General features: G+C 35.8%; 1 protein-coding gene across 1 annotated transcript; it reads right to left on the bottom strand.

The window, feature by feature from the left end:
* Positions 1-534: 534 nt before the first annotated feature.
* LOC121267786 (two-component response regulator-like APRR3) lies at positions 535-6,828 on the bottom strand. Its single transcript, XM_041171855.1, has 8 exons — positions 6,429-6,828; positions 4,228-4,389; positions 3,997-4,127; positions 3,706-3,858; positions 3,362-3,533; positions 2,855-3,260; positions 1,418-2,166; positions 535-989 (listed from the first exon to the last, which is right to left on the bottom strand). The coding sequence occupies exons 1-8, from the start codon at positions 6,619-6,621 to the stop codon at positions 901-903; spliced, it is 2,055 nt and encodes a 684-aa protein (XP_041027789.1). The 5' UTR covers positions 6,622-6,828; the 3' UTR covers positions 535-900.
* Positions 6,829-25,694: the final 18,866 nt, after the last annotated feature.

Below are 25,694 nucleotides of genomic sequence, written 5' to 3'. Positions count from 1 at the left end.
CTAGATACCTATCTGGTCCTAATAGCCATGTTTTGTTTTCTTTTAATTGGACATACATGACAATTATGGTCATTTTAAATTGAGTATCCTCCCATCTAGCACCAAAGCATTTTTCTTTCGTTTTAACGGCCTCGTTTGTTTTCGCAAATGAGATAAGATAAGTTAAAATTAAATGTTTTGAGAGGAAAGTAAGCAGACGCCGACGTTGTTGTCAGCGTCCACACTGGCCTGAAGTATAAAGGGACGTGGGCTACCGACCTTATAGCTGCTCGATTACCACTACTCCTTTCATTACTTTCAGCAAATGTTTGGAAGTTTGAATACACGTCAGGACTCGTTCCATTCCATTGTTATCATGTCATAACTATTTTTTCCCTTCCCCTCCTTGTTGAACCAAAGCCTGATGCTTGTCTCTTCCTGAATCAAAACACATGAGCTGCAGCATTCAACAAAATAGGATGTAGGCAAACCCTTGCGTTAAAGTTGGCTGAAAAGATGTAAAGCAAAGATCATTCAAAATAGCAAACAAGAATATAACTTTCAAAATATCAACCAGTATTCAACTTGTCAAAGCAAGTTATCGTATAATTAAAAGCTGTCTTCTATATACACTTCTGCCATCTGGTAAGCATGAAAGCATATTAACAAGAGGTGACATCCAAAGCTCGGGAAACCATACTACATAATTACAAAACTACCCTTTATGTTGTGCAAAAATTATAGTCAGAACTCTGCCAACACTGGCAGAAACTTGCAACCATTCAGCTCTCTCACTATCATCCTAATCTTTAGCTTGATATCTTTAGCTTCAGCAATACAAGAGATCCCATGTCATTCTTAGCAACAACTAATCGATTTCCATGGCAATATGATAAAATAGACATTGACAAGCCATCAGGATCATGGATCAGTTTGCACCTGCCGAACAAACTGTCCTTTCACTCGAGGGCGTTGCTCCGCCAGTCTTTTCCGGCTGTGATAGCGAACCTGTCCAAGAAGATCAATGTCAAAGAATAGACAATACCTTTTCATCAAGATTAGTTTATGATTTTAGCACTCTCATCACATGCAACTAAAGGGGGGAGGGTGCGTATCCTTCTAAGCAGCTCAGGCATGATAGGTCTCTGAATATGGTGCCATAGGATCTGCGATGACTTAAAACTGGAGCTTCAAAGCTAGTTGAGAACATTTATGCAGTTCAATGCAAGAACAACTATAATGGAATAACAGCTCTTGGGAAACAAAAATATTATCTTGCATAGCAGAAGAAAATAGGGTAACAGACATGGTGTGTTGATGGAGCGAGCCCACAGTCAGTTGCAATAAACCAGACATTTAACATTAGCATAAAACTGGAATTTCTATACACAGGTTCATGAATGAAACTCAGATGAATGAAACATATGTGGTTGGTACCTTTTTTCAAAGCATCGCTCTTTCCGCTTCAGTCGGAACTTTGTGAGAGCTGCTTCCCTATGGCTAGAGCGAAGAGAGTCCATTCTTCTTGATCCATCATGAATGGAGAGACCAGTTTCATTCCAGCTCTCAGGGACAGTGGCAGTCTCATCTATACCCTTTGAACTGCTCCCATATGCAACGCCCTTACTCTGATCTCCAGGGCCATTGCATAAACTACTATTCTGATCAACAGCAGGAGAACCATGTCTATGTTCTTCCACAGGTTCCAGATTGTTATCTTCATGTACAGCCTGGTGAATGGAACTTTCAGTAGTCTCATCAGAGTGGTGATAACCTTGTTCTGAGTTTTGAATTACAGGATTGGATTGAACCGAGGTACTTGAAGGAAGGGGAGACTGATCTCGCTGGCAGGCTGGTTTGGGACTCCATGCAGTGGGTGGACCAGACTGATTATAAAGCACCACTGGTAAAACATGACTGTATCCATCACAGCCATTATCATCCCTTGTGCCTGGGACAGGAATCGTCCCAAGCTGAAGACTAGGAAACTTGGGTTCACCTTGCCTGGAAGGACCAATGATGGTAGAGCTCACTTTTTCCTGACCGAGCTGAAGAAAAGTACAATTGAGACTTCGAGAGAGCTGATTAGATGACAGTTCATGGGATTTACTTCCACCCTCCTCCAACTCGGTCCAATTTCTAGATAGTGTCGGAAGATGGGGTTCCAGTATCTTACTGCTATCATACCTGCAGGCAGGTTTAAAAAAACTCAGTAATGTAAGCTCAGAACTGGTTTCATTCAAAATTCATATAACTCGTTAAGGAGATTAATAAAAAGTAATTGACAATGGCTTTACCCTTCCCACAGATGAAAACGTCAAAATCAGTTTATCTTGTCTGGTCTGGTGTAACTCAGTCCTTGGTATTGAAGTATAAATTGTAAACAAGCTCTGTCAAGGATTCTACTAACACCAGTCTTATGTCCAATTTGAAATATGCTTAAAAGACAACCGAATTCGATTATTGATCTTTATCGTGGATATATACAGTAGTACACCTAATATGAAAGGACCAAGTATTATTAAAATCACACGACTGTTATCTAGAGATTCTAAATAGATTCCCAAGCTCCTTCCCATGGTCTTGTCTTTATCATGGAGAGTATTCTAGTTATTATGTCAATACTGCCATCTACCACAATCATACTCATTGCTACCATCATATCCATTGCTGCTTCAATAAATACTAAAACAAGAAATTTCTAACTTGGGAGAACATCATGATAATTAGTAAGTTCCCAACATAATTATTTTAACCAAAGATAAAACAAGAAAATGAAAAGGAGTTGAAAAGAGAAGGAAGTAAATAAAGAAGAAAAACTGGCATTCTATCCTCTCGATCGATATAAAGTTGCGTTTCAACCTCAGTAACTCACCATGAAAAAGCAGAGGCACTAGAATGGTTCAGTGTAGGCCTCTCCTCAGCACCTTGGTAATTTGAGCTACTAGAGCAAGTTCTTCTCAAAGAAAGTTCCAAATGTGGAACAAATTCAAACTTGTTTGTGCAACCATCTTTATTATTACTGTTCAGATAAATGCACTTGGGTTGATTACGAAATGTACCAATCAAGTCAATAGCTCCACTAGAAGGTTCAACAACTTCATCATTGCGGCCGTGAACCTTACTAGCAATACCAGCATTGCCTCTGTTAGTTTCTTCTTGCACACCCTCATTGTGAGTAATTGATTCAGCACAAGCATGATCTCCTCTCAATCTCAAAGCTGTTGAGTTACAAACCTCCTTGTATGGTGCAACTTCTGATCCCGATCTATTTGATTTTTCTGCAGTAATTACTCATCAGATTTTTGCATAATCAATGATAGGGGCGAAATCATTTTACACAAAAGCGAAAAAAGAGGAGAAACAAGGTAATATGACCGACCTCCATTTTCACTGTCAGGCATAACTGATTCCTTATCCAACTTAGCACACCCCCCATGCTTCCCCATAACAGAGTTGCTCAAATTTGTAGCACTCCAGTTTTTCTGCGAAGGACCCTGCATATTTTGCATGTATGCACCCTCAGCTTCCGAGTAAGGTGTTGTACAAGAGCTCTGCACAAGAAGTGGTAAAGATCCATATAACAATGCATAGATGCTAGCATAAATATGCATTTAAATACATGTATATAAACTGAAAGAAGCACTTCTCTCACAAGTCACAGCATACATATCACAAAGCTTTAACATTTACATAAGGATGGCTAAAAGATGAAAAGGTAATTACATGGGCATCACTCTCTTTCTCACTGTATTCGATATTTTTGAGTGTAGATGCCACACAATCACTTGAGTTATTGCTTGGTGCAATATTTTCAAAAGTGGCTTCTACTTTTCGCTGTTGAACAGCCAAGTTTTGAGGAATATGTCCACCAGTACCCTGTCAGTAAGAAATAAAAAAAAAAAATGCATTCATTTACTTGTTTGATTAATATGCTACAATCAAGAGAAACAGAAAAAAAATATATATATATATATATAAAAAAAAAAAAAAAATTACTGCAGAAGCGAAACATACAGTGTGCCTTCTCCATACATGCTGCCAGAGGTTCCTAAGCTCATTCTTCCTGACAGGCTTTATAAGAAAGTCAGCTGCACCTTTTAACATGCACTTCAACACCATGCTAATTGAGTCGTGTGAAGACATCACTGTATGACCCATGAGAACAAATCTTAACACATTTGCCTTCTTATACAAATTAAGATTAAATCAACAAAATGGAGTAACAGGTTGGTCAATCTAACGTACTTATGACAGGAATATTTTTGCAAATGTCATGCTCCATGACTAAAGTAAGAAGTGCAAATCCGGATATTGATGGCAATTCGACTTCGGTTAAGATGAGATCAATATTATGAGGTCCCCCCTTTAATGTCTCCCATGCCTTTAATCCATCAGGAACTGCTGCAACTGTTTAATAAATAGAGGGTTTAAGTTGAGTTACAAAAATGTGATTCACCAAAAGTGAGCACATAATACCACCCATTAACTTGCTTTGAAGGATAAACATATAAAATAAGATGTATATTTAAAAATGAAAATATAAATCTGTACAAGATGTCATCAAAAGTGTAGACATAATAATGCCTCTCATTTCCTCGCTTGAAATATTAAGCTTATAAATAAGATATACTTTTCACACAGATATCGTAAATCCAAACAAGACGTATTTTGGTGTTCCACGGAAATTAGAAGTCTATATACTACATATTTTTCACAAGAAAAGAGGAACCAGACAAGCTGAAGATATTTTCTGAATTCCAAGTAAGCAGGTTCGCCAAAGCCCCAATATAATGTAAAAAACAAATGATGATCAAAAACCAAATTTTGCAGATCTGAAAACATATGCAACAGAATAGGCATAGACCGAAGGAACAAGGTTTAAATTTGCCCACATGCAACACAAACACCTGTAGAGGACTGCTTTATTTTACCTATACATCCATCAGTAATATTAAAAACAGAGAACCCAAGTGGTAGACTCATCGCCTAGGGCTACAAAAAAAAAAGTGTTATGTCTACAAAATGAAGTACACAAACTGGCGTAGCTTAATGTGATATGTTAGATCACAATAAAAAGAGCTTTGCAATCTAATATGTCATATCAAGCCACGTCATTTTGTAAAACTCAACGTAAACCAAGCACTTCTAAAAAATGATGAACTAATAGCAAGGCAACTTAGGAGTCGTTTGGATTCAGAGATGAGTTGATATGATTTGTGAATTGCAAAATAAAAGTTGAATTGTTTATTATATTTTGTATGGAAATTTGGGAAAATTGTTTTGAAATTTGAAATTTTTGAATTGTTTATTATATTTTGTGTGGAAATTTGAAAAAGTTGTAATGATGAGATGAGATGAGTTGAGGTAAGTTTTAAATTCAAACTTCAATAGTGTGGACAAAAAGGGCACCACCAAGAGAAACATATGACATAAATATGAGCACCGGAGGCGCCATACCTCAAAACAAGCCTTACTATATGAGGCTATTAAGCCGTCCAAGTCACTGATACTAAAGCCACCATGGATCATCGATGCCTTGTCCAAACGGAGATTTGATGCTGTGACTATAAATGGTGTGTTACAGTTCCTATGAGACTATCCGACATCTTGTTCAGCAAGACATAATAATAAGATGATGACGGTACTAAGTCGATTTGCAGCAAACCTGTGTTTTCACTTGAATTTTGAGCTTCTAGAGCTTGGTCCATTACATATTGTAGCTGGATGTGCCAAGCATGCTATATTTCTAAGGGATAAGTGAAAAGAGTTGAGGCTACAGGAAAAATGATATAAAAAAGAAGCTTTTTATCTTGAGATTTTTACAAGTAAACCCGCCCTCCATTAACTCAAGATTGCTCCTTTATAACACCAAAAGTGGTAGTTCTTCAAATTCTTATTGTAATCTATTGGTGTTGAGAAGGGGGTCGAGGCAGTATTTAATGTATATTACATAAATTAATTTGGCATTATCCTATAATTATCATCGTCAAAGAAACTGTGGCAAGCAAACGACAAAGAAACTGGGTCAATCCTTAATCATTACATGTCACTAAGCCATCAGTGAAGCCATCAGTTAAGAAAGATAAAGACTAACCATCTATTTCGGCTAGAAAAACCAATCATCCAACATCTTTCAAACTTTTAGAAACATTTATCTTTTCTGCTTTTCTTTTTAAGAAACATCAGTGAATGCAAAATAGTTTTGAGCAATGAAACAATACAAAATCACAAAAGTCCAGTACAAGACACCGCCATTTCAAAACAAAAATCCCAATGACACAAACAAAACACACCAAGATGTTTTTATCCTTTATCCTTTTTTTTTAAAAAAATACCATACAGAAAACGCACAAAAACCCAGGAAGATTTTCCAGTTAAAGAGAAGGGCAATGAACAAAATGAACCAGCCAAACCAAATCAAAGAAGCAGATAGAAGTGGAAGCAACCTCTGTAGCTGCATTTGCGGAGGAGGGCAGTGATAATCTGGCGAGTGGAATAGTCGGCTTCGACCAGCAGAACCCTCAACCTCTCCCACTTGACCACGTTATCTCCAGGCACATCCTTGTTCTCGGCGTCCCCATATTTTCTCTCCATTTCAATGCCTTCCCCAGCACACGCCGCCGCTTCACCAGTCATCATACACCCCAAATCAGCAGGAAACTAAGAAATTAATCGAAACGTAGAGAGCAAAAGAAAACCCTAATCGCCGATGATTCGCAGAAAAAGAAACAGTAGCGCCTTGTGGCAGCATATGGAAATGCAAAAGCAAAGCGAAGCAATAGAAAACTGTAAGTTGTGAGCAAGGCGTTATCTCTCGACCTCGGAATCCTGCGATGGCGGAAAATATCTTAAGACTTAAAGAGGGAGGGAGGTCAGATCAAAAGGTGGGCCGTCATTGGCTTCTGGTTGGTGGGGCTGACGTGGCTCCATTCCAGCCAATCTTCACGTGATTTTCCTTTCTCGTGGTGGTTCCGATCTTCCTCAATATTGCATGGGACCCACCTGACAGACACGTGGAGGTCTTACATTGTTCCGGAGAGGATATTTTTCTCTCCCAAGTTCGACGTACCAAGAACAGAAGAAAAGTTTATCCGTTTGTATTTCTTTTTAAAAATAAAGAAATGATTTCTACTCAGTTCAAATAGATAAATATCATATAAATCTATATAAAAACAAAAATTATAAAAAAAAAAAAAAATTACAAAAAAGATTATACCTAATATTAAGAGCTATTTACAAATTTATACACTAATTATTAGAGAATTCATTAATTTTTAACATGTTCAATGGATTTAAATTATGTTCTTAAACATCGAAATAACTTGTAAATTTAACTAAAAGTAGAAAAATTAGAAATAAAAATAATATTTCTTTTCAAATAATTATATTATGTAAATAGAAATTTTAAGTCCACAACTTATATTATAAAAGAGACCAAAAAAATTTACATTATATATATTCACTTAATTAATATTTGATTTATTATTTTTATTATTTTATTTAAATATTAAAATAAAATAATAAAAAATTATATATTAATTAAATAAAAATGTATGGAGCAAGATTTATAGGTAAAACTTTTCCTTATAAAAAAATAAAATAGTTTATGGAGAGGTGACTTATATCATATACATGTATGTTTGTTGTCCTTTGTATTATCTGCTGAAGGAAGAAAAGAATATGCTAGATTCCTAATCCTAATAAAAAATTAGATAAAAAAATGCACGCCACTCATTATTAAACATCGCCTTCAATGTAACAACGATTAAACGGTCTATGCCAAGTTGCCAACCGAATTTGATGGGCACGTGGGGATTCTAGGAACTTCGACACGTGGCTTATCTTTATCCCCACACCACGGTTGATTAGAGTGATGGTCGTAGCTGTTTATAAAGTTCCACACTGTTTGTGACACTACACTGTTTCTTTTCTTCTTTCCTAATTTTCTTTTTTAAAATTCATAGAATGATGAAGCATTTTGGATTAGGAAAATGATGATATATCGCTTCAAATTTCAATCTAGAGCATTCACATCCCATTTTTTATAAGTTTTCTTAAATTTTTGCTAAAAAACACTATGTGAGAGAGGTTATTCCTCCTAACAGACTGAGACACGAAGACTTAGTCTATAGTGGTTCTCAAAACTCTTGATCACCCACAAGGGGTAGATGGGCCTCGAGAGAGCCCAATGATAGGAGAATTGGAATAGAAGATAGAATGGATGGGCCTCAGAGGCCTGATATGCGAAAGACAAAGCTGTATACCGAGAACGTGGGAGCTCCGAGCAAGAGGATCTGGCACATTTAACGGTCGACAAGCCTTGCACGCAATGTCAGGAACGGCCACAACCACCTCTAGGCAGCCACTATAAGAAACACCCACTACCACCTCCAGGTGACCAATGGTAGGAAGGACAAGGAAGGGCACATTAGGGTAGGGGCACACCGCATTTAATGACCGACGAAGTTAGCATGCCACGACAAGAATGGATATTGACCCGTCTGAATGGCCACGATCAGGCGTGGCCCACTTGTCGACTGACAGAAAGCAAGGAGGATAGCAATAAGATCCGAGTACAAAGTAGCACGAGCATAATCAACAAGGCAGGGGACTACTTGTCGCCAGGGCCACGTTCGATATACCAACACGCTACTGCTGACAGGTACCTAGAACCACACAACCAGGTATATATACCCCCTCCAAGGGTAGGGGGACTCTCTCTTTTGGATTACACTCTGGAACTCTTTCTGCTTGAACCTTCTTATTCACCAACATCATGAACAAGGAATCTGACTTACGCATCAGAGGTATACCATACCCTCCTAGCCTCCATTTCCATTTAATATTGCAAGCACAGCATGGTCGCAGCGTTTGGTTGCCCGGGATACGAAACACGACATCAACACACCATTCCTAAAATTTTATCCTAAATGTTACTAATCTCTTAAAAACCTCCTACATCTCATACCTTATACTTTCTATATTCTATTAAAATAATATCTCTATTTTTTCTATTATTTTTTTCTCACTTCCATTTACAATGTAAACTACTCACTCTTTTATCTTTTTCCTTATGTTAAGCAATATCACATTGTACGTAAATTTTATACATGAAGATGATTTTTTATCTCGTTACGAGAATAGTTTTAAAATTATTATGATTTTACAAATAATAAATATTTGTCTTTTCCAACAGTATTTTATTTGTAACGGGTAAATAAAAATAAGATTATCGTTTTGCTGCTAGATCAAACAGTGATTGAAATGATCTTAACCTTTAGGCACACCCGAATAAAAGAAATAGATAAATCTGCTTTTTTCACACATTAAGATAAATTACATACTTCATAAACTATGGATTCATTCTCAATAATTGAAATAGTTAATGAAAAGAACTAAAATATATCCATAATATTTTCTCAATTCTACGTACAAGTACTACTATTTTCCATTCGCACTAACCCCAAAACACAAATTTAATGTGCGAACAATAAAACTATATTATAATTACAGCTACTAAAAATGGCAATTCACCTAGCCCAAAAGTTTAGTACAAAATAAATAACCACAATATCGAAATTGCTATAATGAAACTAGTTTTCTTCAGTTTTCTCTGACAGTCATGTCGACTGGTTTGGATGTCCATTGATGCTTGTATCTTATGAAGTTTGGTTTTTAATGGGTTAATTGTCTTTTGACTATATGTTGGCATTTGACCACCAACAAATGAAAAGTACCTCATATTTTTGGCAACCGAAAAATCAGCACCCCTCATTACCTTCAGTATGATCATTTTGTCGACATGTTTTAATCCCACAATAACATACTAGGTATTCATTTTGACGATAGTTTGCTGAGTGTGTGATATTGCTAGTGCTACTATTTGACCCAGGCATTGGGTAGTGTTGTCTTTTGATATGCTTCAAGTTTGTACACAAAAAATGAGCCTAGTTCTTATCTTTAGTACAAACTAAATTCGAAAGATTTTTACTACAATTCACAAAACCTTGATTGGGCGGCAATGTCCTCAATGGTTGCAACAATTGGTTGTTAATATTCATCGGTCATCCAAGTTACACTGCCATGGAGTTTTTCCCCATTTTTGTTGTTGACGCTCAACTTTTTTTTGCAAAGCTCCCAAACATACCCAAACCATTAACCCATTATAAAGTGGCTTAGGAAAGGAATGGCAACACAGGAAAAAAGCAACATTGTGGCGCCCCCAATCCCCCTTATATAAATACACAGGGATCGAGACACCAGGATGCTGACAACACGGTCACACATCCCAACGAAGTGCCAGTGTGTGTACATGCAACAGTGTACAAATAAAATAACGCAGCGGATAGTCAACTAAGTACTAGAATTTATTTACAATCAAACATCAGTAAAGATTTAAATAGCAGTTATACAGTCATCCATAAAATATATTACAATAGTTTCAAATAAACAAACGAGTGATCCCAGATCACTCCTCAGGCGGAGCCGTCTCCTCAGGCTCGCCCTCCTCCTCCCCATCTGCATCAAAATCTGCGTTACCACAAAATGGTATCGCAGGTAAGTATGACCCAAAATAACAACGTAATATAAAATGCATTAAATGCAACTAACATGCATGCACATGAAAAATATGTATTTTACTTAACACATTATTTTCCCCGAAAATAATTATTTCAACACACGCCAAAATCCTATTTTGGCCCAAAATATCCGTAAAACATTTTCCCAGAAAATGATTTACCCAGAAATCCAACTCGCACTATTTTCCCAGAAAATAGTGCATTAATTCCATATGCACCATGGCCTCCCCTATGGACCATCCGCACGTCCTGGCTTCGTAGCGGTGCTCAGTTCCACGCCCGGCGCGTACATGGCCAAGCACCCACACTACGCAACGAGCGATGCCCAGTTCCGCGCCCAGCTCGTACGTGGCCAGACATCCTCTAGTCCCAGCCAGCAGAAGGACCACGGAGTCGGCACGAGACCATCTCGTCCGATCCCATTGTCGCCCGGCGACAATCCAAGGGACGTTACTCAGTATATTCCGCTCCCGAGTAACCAGAGGAGCTCCACCGAGTTAATACCCCATCTCGGCTTGGGGTCGTGTTACACACGCACCCAAAATCCATTCTCACATGAAAACCCAATTTTCATAAACACATGAACATGAATGCAATACACGAAAACCCAGTTTTCTTTACAAACATGATCATGCATGAAATAATGATATGAACATGCACCAACACTGATCCAACATCCATCCAGAACCAATCCCAACAAATCCAATCAAAACAACTCATCAACAAACAAACCAAATAAACCAAACCAACCAAACAACTCCAATCACAAATCCATCCGACCCCCGAACTCCTCGGACTCAGTCCGGCATGTCAAAAATACAGTGAAATGGGTTAGTGCAAAAATACATTTAAATTACGAAAGTTCTTTGGAGAAATATTTACAATGCTATATAATAATTTTCCGAGGATCACGGGTGAGCTCGAAGTGGAAAAATAGCTGTCGAACAGTGTAAAATACACTGTAACCGTGGGTCACAGATACCCACTTTTCAACAGTGACAAACGAAGACTCAAATTTGATAGAGTAGGGCCTAGGGAGGTCGGTGAAGCTAGTGGTGGTGGTGGTTTGCCGTGGGTGGCGGCGCAATGGGCGGTAGAAGACCAAAATACCCAAATCGGAAATGTAGATGGTGGAGCTTCACCGGTGGAGGATCGGAGCTGGGGTTGGGTCCAATGGGTTGCTAAGAAGTCGAGGATGAAGTGGTAGGAAGATGGTAGCCAATGGTGGTGCGACGGCGGCGCAGCGGCGGAAAGAGTGCCGCGGCTTCCAGCCGTGCGTAGAGGCTCACGACGGCTCAAGGGAGGCTGGAATTGATGGGGGGTGGTCGCCGGCCGGTGGGGGAGCTGCTTGTCTGGGCGGTGCAGGCCACGACGGCACGACGGCGGTGGGTTGAGGGTGAACGACGGACGCACGGGAGAGAGGGAGAGCGGCTGGGTCGTGCGCGGGAGAGAAGGGGAAATAAGGAAGAAAAAGAAAAGAAAGAGAAAAGAAAAGGAGGAAAGAAAAATAGAGGGAAAAGAAATGAGGTCCAATCCTCATAACTTGGGTCACAAAAATGATCCAACGGAAATGATTTCAAAACCTCAAGTTAAATAAAATAATTTAAACATAATGGTAAAGTCAAATTGAAATAATTAAATCCCACAGTAATTAATTAAATATGAAAAACAATTTAAATGCACAACAATAAATAAATATTAAGAAAGCACATAAAAATTAATTTTCACCAATTAAAAAATCCTAAAAATAATCCAATTAAAATCCAATAATTTTAAAACAAGAGAATAATTTTGAATAAAATCAAAATAATCATTCAATAAAAATACACTAAAATACGGGGTGTTACAAACATGGTTGAATGGCTGCAACAATCGGTTGCTTTTGTAATTGTCCATCCGGGTTACCCTACCATGGAATATGTTACAGATTTTCCGTGTTCCCACTCAACTTTGTTATCATCATAGCCGAGGGGATACACAATCAAAATCATACCAAACTAGAAAAACATCCAAGGAAAATATATCTTTCCTATCACAAACGATAATGGTATCATAGCACAAGAAGTTTATCTAAAAAACAGTAAAAATCCCAACCAAACATAAAAGGATGATATCATAGCCAACTTTGAGAAGCATAAAAGGATGTTCAACATAAATATCTAATATCCAAGTTTCACAAAACATGTAGAGCAATGACAATATATCACAGCATGGATATATCACATCGCCAAGTTTAACATTTCTAAATTGTTAAAAGTTTTTTCAAAATATCACAACATAGATATATCACTGCTATGATATTTCACGGAAGTAAATAATCCAACCAAGCAAATAACTAAATAACAGAACAGAGAAAATGGCAAAGTAATCTAACCAATTTATCTTAATAACAAATCAGAAAGCAATGGCAAAGTGATTCAACCAACAAAATTGAATAATAAAACAACCAGAATGGCAAAGTAACCCAACTGACATTTCTGAATGGTAAAAATATATAATTATAATTAATATATATTTTTTAAGTACCCTTTCTTCCACCTCCGACGGATGGAGGGGGTATACAGCGAAAGAAGCGTCGAAGGTAGAATAGGAAATAAGATATTATAGCACAACTGCAAGAAAGGATGTAGCTTTGAAGAAGATGAAATGGTGTTTAGCATATATATCTCACGTCAAAACTAGTGAAATAAAAAAACTGGCCATCCGAGTCCAATCACAACTGAACAACAAACTCATCAAAGTAATCTCTATTTCAGAAAACTATACAACATGCATGTAATATAGTAGAATACCTAAATCATAAAACTTGTGCGTCAAGGCCAATTAATGAGAAATGAAAATGATATTGCCTATATTAGTTAGAAACACCATTTTATGAAATGACAGTAAGAACAACATGCATGTATATATCTCATAGCCAAGTTTCACAAAACTGAACAACAACTTTAACAATGAACAACAACTTGCAGCACAACCAACCAAGCACTGCCAAGAAATCACAAAACCAAACTCTCAAACAGGATATAAGGCACAAGTCAAAGCAAAAAACATGTTCTACATGAACCAACAAGGGTCAGCCCTTCATGCATACCTAACCAAATAAGCCAAGAAAGCACAAGATATCACAAAACGAAATAACAAAATTGTAGAATATTTACATATCAAGGAGGCTCAGATCTTTCATTTCCAAGCATAGCAAAGGGCACAAGATAAGATGGCTGCAAATCACGGTTGCCTTTGTGAAAATTTCACAATTAAGATGGTTATCCGGGTTACCTTGTCATTTCAATCAATGAGTATTAAGGCTGTAAATGAACCAGTTTGTTCGATAGCCCGCTCGGTACTCTCTCAATTAAACTCAAATTGGACTCGACTTATGAAAAAAAAAACTCGTTCGTGAAAGCAGATACCCACTCGATTTGTAAACAACACATACCGGTAAAACTCGACTCGACTCAGATAAGACTTATTAAGACCCGCTCATTTATGCTCGAGTCAGCTCGTTAGCTCGACTCGATTAAAACTCATTCATGCCATATGCATGATTGCAGCTTCTTCTTCTTCTCTTTCTCTCTCTCTTAGCAAGATGGTAGTGCAATGATCTATATATAGCACAAGACTCGATCGTATCACTAATTTCCATTTTATTTGATTATTAACTCAACCAGAGTCTTGAAATTTTCTCTAGAGCTACCATCAGGTCCAGCAGCTTTCAAGGCTGGCCGTTTGAAGCAGGCTTCAGCTTTTTCTCTCATTTTCTTCCCTTGTTCACTTAACAAAGTTAATTCCAGGGCTTTCACAGCTCCATCTTTGGTGAAAACCCCACCCTCAATCCCCACGCCAATGCCCCAAATTGACTCCACAATCTACCTGTTCAACTTCTGGTCTCCAAAAACTAGCTTGCATATCACAGGCACCGTAGCCGCAATACTCTCCAAAATCGAGTTCCACCCACAATGTGTCACAAACACTCCTACTGAACGATGTTTTAAGATTGGCATCTAAGGAGCCCAAGGAACAAGTTTTCCTCTTGAACTACTCATCCTTTCTATGAATCCCTTCGATAGTTTTCCCTCTATATTGCCCCTAAATGACCAAAGGAATGGAATCCCAGTTGCCTCCAATGCTTCTGCCATTGCCGTGAGCTCTTGTGGCAGCAGTGTTATCACCCTTCCAAAGCTAATATATGCAACAGATATAGTTTTGTGCATGTCCAATCAATGCAGGCAGCCGTGTATATATATTGATAAATATATGCATACACCTATATATATATACATATATATAAATATATGTATTAGCTAATAATATAAGTATACTACTTTTATAATTAAATATATAATATGTAATCTAATTATTACTTATGTCTATATAGTGAATATACTTAATAGGTATATTTTATAATTTGTATAATAATTAGTCGATAAAATTTAATAATTTCATATACTAGTACGTGAGAATCATATATGAAATAGATATATGCTATCGTATTAAGTGTATGTATTAATAATATATGTAGGCATATAATATATTATTATTTTGGATAAATATCAACTAGTTAGATATTAATTATTTATAATTTTTTTAAAATTTTATAATTCAATAGAGGTTCTACTTGTTAGTTGTATAAACTCAATATTAGATCTTCTATTTTTTATTTGTTTAATTTATTAGTCATTAAATCTTATTTAAAAAATAAACAATTCAAGCTTGGCTTGACTCAACTCGAATTTGTTTGTGGGATGAGCTTGAGCTCAAGCTCGAGTTAAGAGTTTAGCTTATTGAGTTGAGCTCGAACAAATAATAATAAAAAAAATCTCACGCTCGACAAGCCAAAGATCAGCTCAACTCTATTATAGCCCTAATGAGCATTCATTAGAACTGCTGATATTACACTCAAGTACACCTAACAATCCGACCATCATCATTGCCCCTACACTTACACATACATTTCAAATGACAACCCCAATTGAATGCCAACCACAGAATCTAAAAATTACACAAAGCTCCAATCACAGCCATGATAATGGTAAATCATAGCCCAAATGTTGTATAGAAGACTTTGGCAAAATTCAAAATGATAGTAACATGTAAATCAAATACCTAAATGTAAATAACAAGGAATAATCGAATCATCTACCTAAATATAAACATGTATAAATCCTCAATGCTGGAGAAATGAAAACTTACAATTCACAGCTATAGTAACATGTAAATCGGAGACCAAAACATAATAAATCACATGAGATAATTGAATCAAAGAACAAATGAAAACATGTACATTGTCCAATGCAGCAAAAATGACAAGTTCATGCATGAGAGCTATCATAACATGTAATCAGAGACCCAATTGTAAGAAAATGTAAATCACAGCCTACAAAATCACATCTATGGTAACAAAATCACATACCCAAATGTAAAACCCTAAACAGATCAAATCAGAGACCAACAATTGAGTGAATTGTAAATCAGAGCCCTAATTTTGCTCAACAGAGAGGTTCAAAATTCACAGCTGCATCTCTATAATCAAATTTAAATCACAACGAATAATCCCAAAAAGATTCGAGTCAATCATAAGTCAAGACAAGCTATAAATCAGAAATACCCATTAGAATAAATAACATAGTAATATGATACTATGAGTGAACATAGATGGATGTAAATCACAAGGAATTTGAAAACAATGAAGGAATATGGGTGAACACAGGAAAATGAATCGGCATAAAGCATTCCAATGTGAGAGAGAGAGAGAGAGAGAGAGAGAGAGAGTGTGTGTGTGCGCGCGCGTGTGCGTGTGCTCGTCGAAGGTGTAGAGCTTACTTACTGAAGACGACAACCGAAGGAGCTGCAAATGGGGACACGAACGATGGTCGGTAGCAATTAAGACACGAAGAAGAGAGAAGTTGCACTGGATGAGGAACCAAAAGGGAGGATTGGGATGTACAATGGCTCCCGATATATGGGGAGCCACTGTAGCATCCCCAAACCCAAGTCCTAAAATGGAGAGGTAGATGGCACATGCATCTGAAGTTTCCCCAAATGTAAACCCTAAATTTTAGGGTAAATGAAGGTTTAGAATGCGGGTGCTCTTACTCATTCAATTTGGTCGTTTATGTAATTTATTTTATTTATTTTAATTTTTTTAGTTAATAGTTAAGAAAGTGACTATAGTATATTAGATTTTTTTTTTAGTTTTTAAAAATGTTTAAAGATGTTTAAAAAATATTTAAAACAAGAAATAAAAAATAAAAAATTGCATTTTGTACTAGGAGCACACCCAGTGGTGAAACCTAGATGGCATAGTAGCACTACCCTTTATTAATATGTGCCAATCATTTGCCAAAAATCTAACTCCAATGAATTAGCTCGTACACATCTATTTTACATCAGTTACACTAACTTCTCCATTTTTTTTTATAAGCAAATGATTTCATTATAACAAAATTTAAAGTATAATAGGTGGGGCTTAGAGGTCCTAAAATTACTTCAAAATTTTCAAATGTAGGTGTTAAACAGTTAAAAGTGTAAAGACAAATATAAAGAGGAAAAATGAGGACTAATAGAATAGCTCAGATAGGTTCCATATTCTCTTGGCTAATAGACTACAATATAGTTCAAGAGTAGACCAACTGCTACTATTTTGCAATATGTTTCAATAGAATACTAGTCATAAAAGTGATTTATGTTGGCAATCCTCAAAAGCATCTGCCCAAAGTTTCCATTGTAGCCATGAAGGCTGACATATATGAGGTAGCACTAGTTTTGAATTAATTATTATAGTTGAAGGTCTCTGTCCCCTACTCTATAGACTTGGATAAAAGAGTATGTCAACTTGAAGTTTTAGGAAAAGTAGTAAGATAGGTGAGAACAGAGGCTTGACTCTATCAAAGCTTTGTAGGTGTCTGAGAAACATGTAAATCTGTATCGACGCATGGGGCCCATACGCCAATTGTGGAAATGCATGGATGATCAAATCTTGAACATCTAAGCCCTGGAAATCTGATAGAGTGGCATGTGTGGCATTCGTAACTTACATTCATGTTCCATGATCAGGATGACTAGGTCATGTCGCCCTTATTCTGCGGCCGATGTGAGTCATGCTTTCCTACTATGAAACATCAATTCCCTTCCAACATAGGGTATCTCATGATCAAACCTAATTACATAGATAATTCAAACCTATAAGAACGCTAAGATTCCAATCCTATATTATTGTATCAGTTTCTAAGGACTTGTAGGTTTACTTAGATGCATATTGCTCTGATACCACCCTGTGACGCCCCTAAACTCCGCTTGAAATTTGACAGAGAATAGAGAGTCGGGAGATGTAATACAAGATTACATACATCCAATCATGACAGTTAAAATGCATGCTTCTAACAATATGTAATAAATGTAGCGGATATTTGTTTTTTGGATCAACAACATTGTACCAAAATCCTAATCCCAAAACATTTTTACATTTCATTCATATATAACAAATCATTATTCATACAAAATATTAGGTCAAACCATTCATATAACAAACCTAAGGTCCCAAAGCATGGACCCTCTTTAAACCCCCCCTCTCCCAAAAAAAAAAGCACACAGTATAGTTTACAAGGTCCTAATCCTCATCCTGTACCTCCCAAAACCTCTATGACCTCGTCTAATAGTTTCAAGTTAACTCCCATAAAATGGTTAGCTAAAGCAAAACAGAGCTTTTCATAAACATGGCATGTTTGCTTGCATAAACAAATATCATTCATTCTTATTATTGTTATTACATGATAATGGATGCTCCACAGTTTCTCATAAATTGTGTGCTCCCATCGATATTGCATCACATCATAGGCTCCTGCATCAACTATGAATACATGAAGACTTTACCTAAAGGTAATTCATTAGCTTGTATTTGTAGCATGTTTCGCACCTACCGGTGTTAGGTCCCTTTGACTTCCTCCAGAAACCAGTTTCTTAAATCTCATTCGAAGCCTGCTGACTATATTTTGTCAATGCAGAGGACTCCTAACCACTCTAGAGTGGACAAGATAGTTCCACTAGGATAATCTTTCATCTTAGCATTTGGGATCGTTATAGAACTTAATAATTTATGCATGACTTAGAAAAAGTTTTATGACAGACTTGTATGCTTATGACATGTCAATCGTGACATGTGTTAGATATTTATAATTGATTTTTATAATGATGTGGCATGGCATAGACATGTCAAATAACAAGGCATAAATAAAATATGAATTTATTGCATGAACTTACCATCTCACAAACATAAACATACTACAAGTAAGTTAGAAACTAACTTATGATTACTTGTGTGTAACGAAAGCTTAGCATGGGCTGAAATGAGAGACATTCTAGGGTTAGAAATTCTTACCTAACCACATAAAAATAGAATTTACTGACTTAGAGCTTAATTTGCAAAACTGCCACTTAACTCTTAGAAAATTACAAATTAGTCCCTAAACTTTTGAAAATTACAAACGTGCTCCAAAATTAACATACCTCATGTAAATTCTATTCTAAGTCCATCTATGGACTTAGAATTTACAAAAACTCAAACCTTCTACAAGATCTTCACTTGCCCGAACCGATCATAGGTAAGAAATCACACTTGGTTTGCTTTTGGCCATTTTTCACACCATCATGCCTAGACTCAAATTTAATAACTCATAAATATCAAATCCCTAGTTCTACTATGCCAAGACACCAAAACATGCATTCTCACATACACTTAACATATCAAAGAATTAACACAAACATCAAGATTAGGTCAAACATAACCTAATCTTGGTGTCTTTGGCTTTTCCCTGGCATTTTGACACCAATGACTCCAAAAGTCCACAAATCCTAAACTCTAACATGTTAATCACTCAAACCTAGTTGTTAACATGTATGACTAACGACAAAAATCAAATTTCTCAACATGTAAAGTTCGGCTTGCACAAAAGTCCTTGAACCCAAAACTTAATCATGCTTGACCTTGAACAAAGTGGCTAAATCCTTAATTTACATGCATATATTCTTGAAATAACACATCCTGATACCTCACATGCAAGTCCTAATTTGATCTAAGCACCATATTCAACATATCGTAGCAAATAATAACACCAAAGAAACCAAATAGTCAAGATCCTCCAAACTTCGCATAAACATAAACTTCTTTGCATGTTCATCAAAACTCCAACTAAAACCCTAGCTTTAAAGCTTTAAAAATATCCAAATCAAACCTTAAATCAAAGCTTTTATGAACAAGAGTTTATAAAATCAAAACCAAGAATTTAAGTTTCTAAAGCTAAAATGAAAAACTAAACTAAACAATCTCATGCTTGAAGGGTTTTAGTTGGAGTTTTAACACTTGGAGGGTCATGCAAATCTATTTTATTATAAACTCATATGCCATAAATCCAACCAAGAACTTGTATAAAATTCAAAGCAATACACCATAGCACCAAAATTTTAAGTATTATTCAACAAAACAACACAAACTCTCAAAGCTTATCAACATACTCCAAACTGATCACCTCATCACCAATATCCCATCATCCAACCTTCAAACTGCAATTAGCAATAATAAACTCTCTTCCAATAAATCCAAGACTCAAAGCATAATAAAGATGAAAGAGATTTGAGTTAGGAAAGAAACTTACAAAGCTGGAAATCCAAAGTAGCAAAGCACTCAAACTTTTCTCTCCAAAACTCTCTTTTAGTTTGCTTTCTCTAGTAAGGAGATGGAAAATTGGGAGAAATGAGGGGCAAGGGTGTGGGCCGTAGGTGTAACAACTCGCCAGAAATTCAGTGGGTGAATTTCTGTAGGCTTTTGGATCATCATGAAAATCTCAAAAATGTCTCATGAGCTGAGCAATTGTGTAGGATTGAATCTGTCACCATAGTTAGTTTTTGGCTCACTTAGGTGTTAGAAATTTTATTTATTTGAGATACTTAGGAATGTAAGAATAAAAAACAATTTGCACTATTAATCTCAAATGAATATTTAGGATTTTATAGCGCAATAAAACAATTTTCATTTTTCGGACAATAATTGTTCGAAAACACATTTTGATTTGTTTGAGGCACTTAGGAGTTGAATTTTGCAGAACGAAGTACGCTCCTAGTTTCATGGGATTATTTAGGATTTTATGGTGCATAGTTTTTTTCATAATTTTCGGAGTGAATAGTAACTCCTATGTTAGCATACAGCCTAGTTGTTTTCATATCACATTGTGGAATGTCCAAATCCGTTAGAGAAGTTTCATTTGAACACTTGGTAAGATCTAGCTACACTTGGTGAATAGTATAGGACACTTGACACCAAGAAGAACCATGAGATGGAAATGTGAATGAAAGGAAAGAGAAATCAAGCTTTGTGATCATGTCACCTAAGCCAAACACTATTCCATTCATCAATTCATTTTGTGCCTGCCAATGAGGGTTTCAACCCTAGTGAAACTCCATACTCTAAATGGTTTCCCCAAACCCCAAATGATTACCTCAAACCATAAGTGTTGGCCAATTGTTGTTTAGTGTTTAATCATTTGATTAAATCACTTTCAATGCTATTAACCACTCAAATTCATGTCATTACACCCTCATTCATTCTTTTATACCATATACTTTAATTGGGCCAAGAAAAAATTAATTTAGGCTTGTTAGAAACCCAAATCCCAAACCAAACCCTATTGAAATCCCAAATGTGGCCTATTCGGTTAAGACCCACAAAATTGCACACCAAAACAAGGCTTGTAGAAGACATTTTTCATTGCCATGCGTCTCCTTTTTCTACCCAAGTCAACCCAAATAGTTGTTGATGGGAAGGCCAAGAGTCACCTCACCACCTTCCTCTCACATGATAGGAATAGGTTGAAAAACCGTGCACTATGGTACCTGGTTTTGCTAACACCACACCACCCAAAAGTCACTTTCACATCTCCTCAATCCCTCCTACAGTGTAAGTCTCATCCATGTCCATTTCATTAGTCCTTTGTCATTTTAGAAATACTTTCTTGGAGAGAAATCCAGAGGAACTCTCGGACAACTTTTCTGGCATTTTTTGCTCAAATTGTTTAAAGCTTTTGTAAGTGTATTCTCACGAAGCTCTCTTCACATTAGCTTTTCCTCTTTGAGTATAGTTTTGGTTAATATATGTTTGTAAATTTTTATGGATGTTTACTGGGTGAAAAGTTTGTTTAAGCATGCACAGGTCATTCTGGGCGATAAATTGGACATTGTGTGATTCTTTGATTTTTTTTATGATATTCTTGACAAGATCTTGGTCATATATTTTTCTGGTTTATAGTTAACAAGTTATATACAAGTTTGATGAATATTAGTTGTATGTTATAAGTTTTTTATAAGAGTTTTACATAGATTTAAAAAGTTGAAAACTTGGAGTATATAAACAATTTTTGTTTTGGGAAAGCTTAGGTCTTTTATTATGAAAGCATGCTCCAATGACTTTGATATTCACATATGTTGCTCTTATGACTTTAATATGTGTTAGAATGTTATTTTGAAGATTTATGGTGTTGATCTTGAAGATATAAACTTTTATGCATGTAAAGGTCCGGTTAGGTCTTGTATGTGAGGCTCACGGATGGATTCTTAGATCTTAGGTTTGATGCTTAGATCTATTTTAGGACTTTAATATTAAGCAAATGAGGTTATTTATTGATGATCCACTTCATAGAAGTTTTGGATCTACTAGTTTGATCAAAAGCCAAATCACATAGTACTCGGTTTTGGAGAATAGATGCATACCGTTTGTGTTAAGTATGATTTTGTGACTTTTTATGGTTTTGGTTTAATTATTAAAAGCATGATATTCCTTAGGAATGTTTTATGAATATATTGAGAGTATGTTATTGAACTTTTGGAGTTCTTGGAATTGTTTGATAAGGGATAGACCATGAACATCAAGGGTTGTTCTTTGAGGTCAAAATACTTGAAGTTTTTATATGAATGAAGTTGTTAGTTTTAGGTTATAAGTTTTTTGTGTTTCTTGTAGCATGTTATTAAAACATAAGATGTGATTTTATATGTTGTATGTTTCGGTTTTAACATAAAAGATAGGGTTTGGAAGAATTGCAACAAAAAATCATGTTTTGTCTTATACTTGGTTCACCTAACTGTGTTGTGTTTTAAATTTTTTTAATTAGATGTTTTGATTTATGAAAAAATTTACTTGAAGAATATAAATTTCGGTGAGTTTTGGAGTTAGGATATGAAATCAAGTTAGGGGTAAAATCATAATTTTACTTTAAGGGGTAAAATCATAATTTTACTTTAAGTCAGTATTTTTATATTTCTAAATTTGTTAATTGGGAGTTTCTAATATTTAGAAATATCTTCTGACAGTTCCTGTTAATTCACACATTAAATTCGTCATGCTAAGCTTATTGTAAGTTACCCTCTAACTTACTTTCAAAATACTTGTATATGCATGGTGATAAGAAACAATCATCCATGTTTATTATCCTTATTATAAACATCATATTATGCTTATTATAAACATCATATTATGTCATGATTTGATTTATTTTATATACATGTTTATGTATGACTAAGTTAGCCTCTAACTTACTGTCAATATATTGTGTATGTGTGTTGGTAAGAGAATAATTATTCATGTTTTTATGCTCTTACAAATGTCACATTATGCTATGTCATGAAATATTCATTTGTTACATATTTTATTTTTTACACGATATGCCATGTCACGAAATGGTTGTCTGTTTCATGTTATGTAATGTCATTCATCACATGTGCATGTCATGTTACGTTATGTCATGTCATCTGTTGCTTTGTTTCACATCACATCATGTCTCAAGTATAGAGTATGTCATGAAAAATAATATTTTCTTAGTCAATCATGCCTGGGATACTCATGGAATAGTGACTATGATTGTTTGAATATCTCCTTTGATAATTCATACAAGATAGTTCTGGCGTAATCATTCTGATTGTTATAGTACCTTTACTAAAATTCTTATAGTGTTATTATTCTGATTATTAGAATATTTTCATTCAAGTTATTACTAGGTACTCCTAGCGTAATCATTCTAATTGTTAGGGTATTTCTACTAAAATGCTTATGTCACAATCATTATTTTCATTCCAATTATTATTAAGTACTCCTAACATAATCATTTTGATCGTTAGGGTATCTCCACTAAAATGCTCATAACATAAGCATTCTGATTGTCAGAGTATTTTTATTCAAGTTATTACTAGGTACTTCTGGCATAATAATTCTGATTGTTAGGGTATCTCCACTAAAATGTTCATGGTGTAATCATTTTGATTGTCAGAATATTTTTATAAAGTTATTACTAGGTACTTCTAATGTAATTATTCTGATTGTTAGAGTATCTCCACTAAAATGCTCATAGTGAAATTATTCTAATTATTAGAGTATTTTCATTCAAGTTATTACTAGATACTCCTTGTATAATCATTCTGATTGTTTAAGTATCTCTGATGAAATACGTTGGGCGGAATCATTCTAATTATTTACCTATTTATGAAGAAATAGTTAGCAAAATCATTCTGATTGTCAGGGCATTTCACATTCATGCCAGTTCAAGTTCATGTTCAATTTTATGTTCAATTTTATGTTTAGTTTCACGTTAAGTTCAGGTTCAGTTAATGTTTCGTTTCACGTCAGTTCATGTTTAGTTTCACATACAGTTCATGTTCAGTTCCATATCACATTTATTTCACGTTCAGTTCAAATTATGTTAGTTCAAGTCATGTCAATACATATCATGCTATTTGCTAAGTCATGTTACACTTATTCATGCTCATGTTGCATTCATGTATTTGACTGTTATGCATGCATTTTTATACTTTTAGTTTAAGTTGATTGTTAATTTGCTGAGACTTGTAAGCAAATTTCACTTGGCAATCCCAACCATTATTCTCCTTGAAATGGTAGATCATGTGCTAAGACTAGGAGTATCGCAGAGGATCGCTTGGAGAAGATCAATTAGGGCGTGATGCAACGAAGACAAGCTCATCGCTTCAATTGCTCCAATTTATATATAGATTATGGATATCTTGACCAAATTGCACGAGCTACTCAATGAGCTATCAGAGTAGTTATATTAATTTGTTATGTACTTAAAAAGCGTTGTCTCCAGTACTCATGATGGCACAGGCCTTTTGAACTAGTATTGTAACTTTTGATGACCTGATATCTTAAGTTTATGAAGTATGTTTTTGATATTTTGGGATAAATCTTATCTGGTACAAAGTATTGCTCAAAAAAAAAAAATTATCTGCTGCGAATCTTGCATATTGTTTAAATGTATGGTAGGTACATTGCATCTTTATTTGTTATGAACGGGGGTAGGTAACCTTGTGTTGTATGTCTCAAGATTTCAGGCTCCATCAAATTCTAAGCAAAATTTGGAGGCATCACAATAGGGTGTTGACTTAGAGTGGGTGGAATACATGACACATGATGGAAAGTTGACTTGTGCAAGAGGGGAAACAATCGGTAGGAAATGGAGGGCTAGAAGGGTGTTGCCGAGTTAGTGACTTTGAGTGTTTAGTTTGCTATAAAGTACACTATTTGGGCTGAACCAAAGGAATTAATTCAGGCCATGGAATGATCTTTCAATGGGGAAAAGCTTGTGCTGAAAGCTAAGGGAAAAATGGGGTCTCGGCTAGAACCAAAACACCAATTTGATTGGCTCATTTAAGGTTAGTGTTTTACTTAGGTTTTCAAGTCCATTTGCAATTGGTTTCATCAAATGAGTGTACCTTGGTATAAGGGAGTGGAAGAGGGTGTAAGAAATAGTGCATGAGTGGATGGTTTCTTGTAGAAGTGTTTAAAGCAATAGGGAAACACATGTCAAAACCGAGTAGCACATTTTTGGGGTTTGGGATTTTAGGGTTTTAATTACCTTCAAGATTTGGGGTTTTAGCCTCGTCACAAAATTTGGAATTTAATTAGGGTTGAAACCCTCTTTGTTGGTTGGCTATTAATGCACTTGAGTGGTTGGCATAGTGCAATGTGTAAGAAGGCATGTTGGCTTGCTTGGTTTTCACTCTATCTACCTTACACATTTGTACTCCTCTTAACAAGTGTAAAGTGGGCTCCAAATGGAGGGCTATAATGGTGCCATTTGTCTG

The sequence above is a fragment of the Juglans microcarpa x Juglans regia genome, chromosome 1D (genome assembly GCF_004785595.1).
Source record: "Juglans microcarpa x Juglans regia isolate MS1-56 chromosome 1D, Jm3101_v1.0, whole genome shotgun sequence".
NCBI classification, from domain to species: domain Eukaryota; kingdom Viridiplantae; phylum Streptophyta; class Magnoliopsida; order Fagales; family Juglandaceae; genus Juglans; species Juglans microcarpa x Juglans regia.
Note: the sequence above shows the minus strand (reverse complement) of the source record. Positions and strands in the feature narration are given on the sequence as shown.

Excerpts from the sequence above, each read along its gene's own strand:
- LOC121267786 (XM_041171855.1), bottom strand. The coding sequence starts at position 6,621 with ATGATGACTGGTGAAGCGGCGGCGTGTGCTGGGGAAGGCATTGAAATG. Across the intron at positions 4,390-6,428 it reads CCGCAAATGCAGCTACAGAG|TTGCAGCAGTTCCTGATGGA; the intron begins GTTGCTTCCACT and ends TTTATTAAACAG. Across the intron at positions 990-1,417 it reads AGAGCGATGCTTTGAAAAAA|AGGTTCGCTATCACAGCCGG; the intron begins GGTACCAACCAC and ends ATCTTCTTGGAC.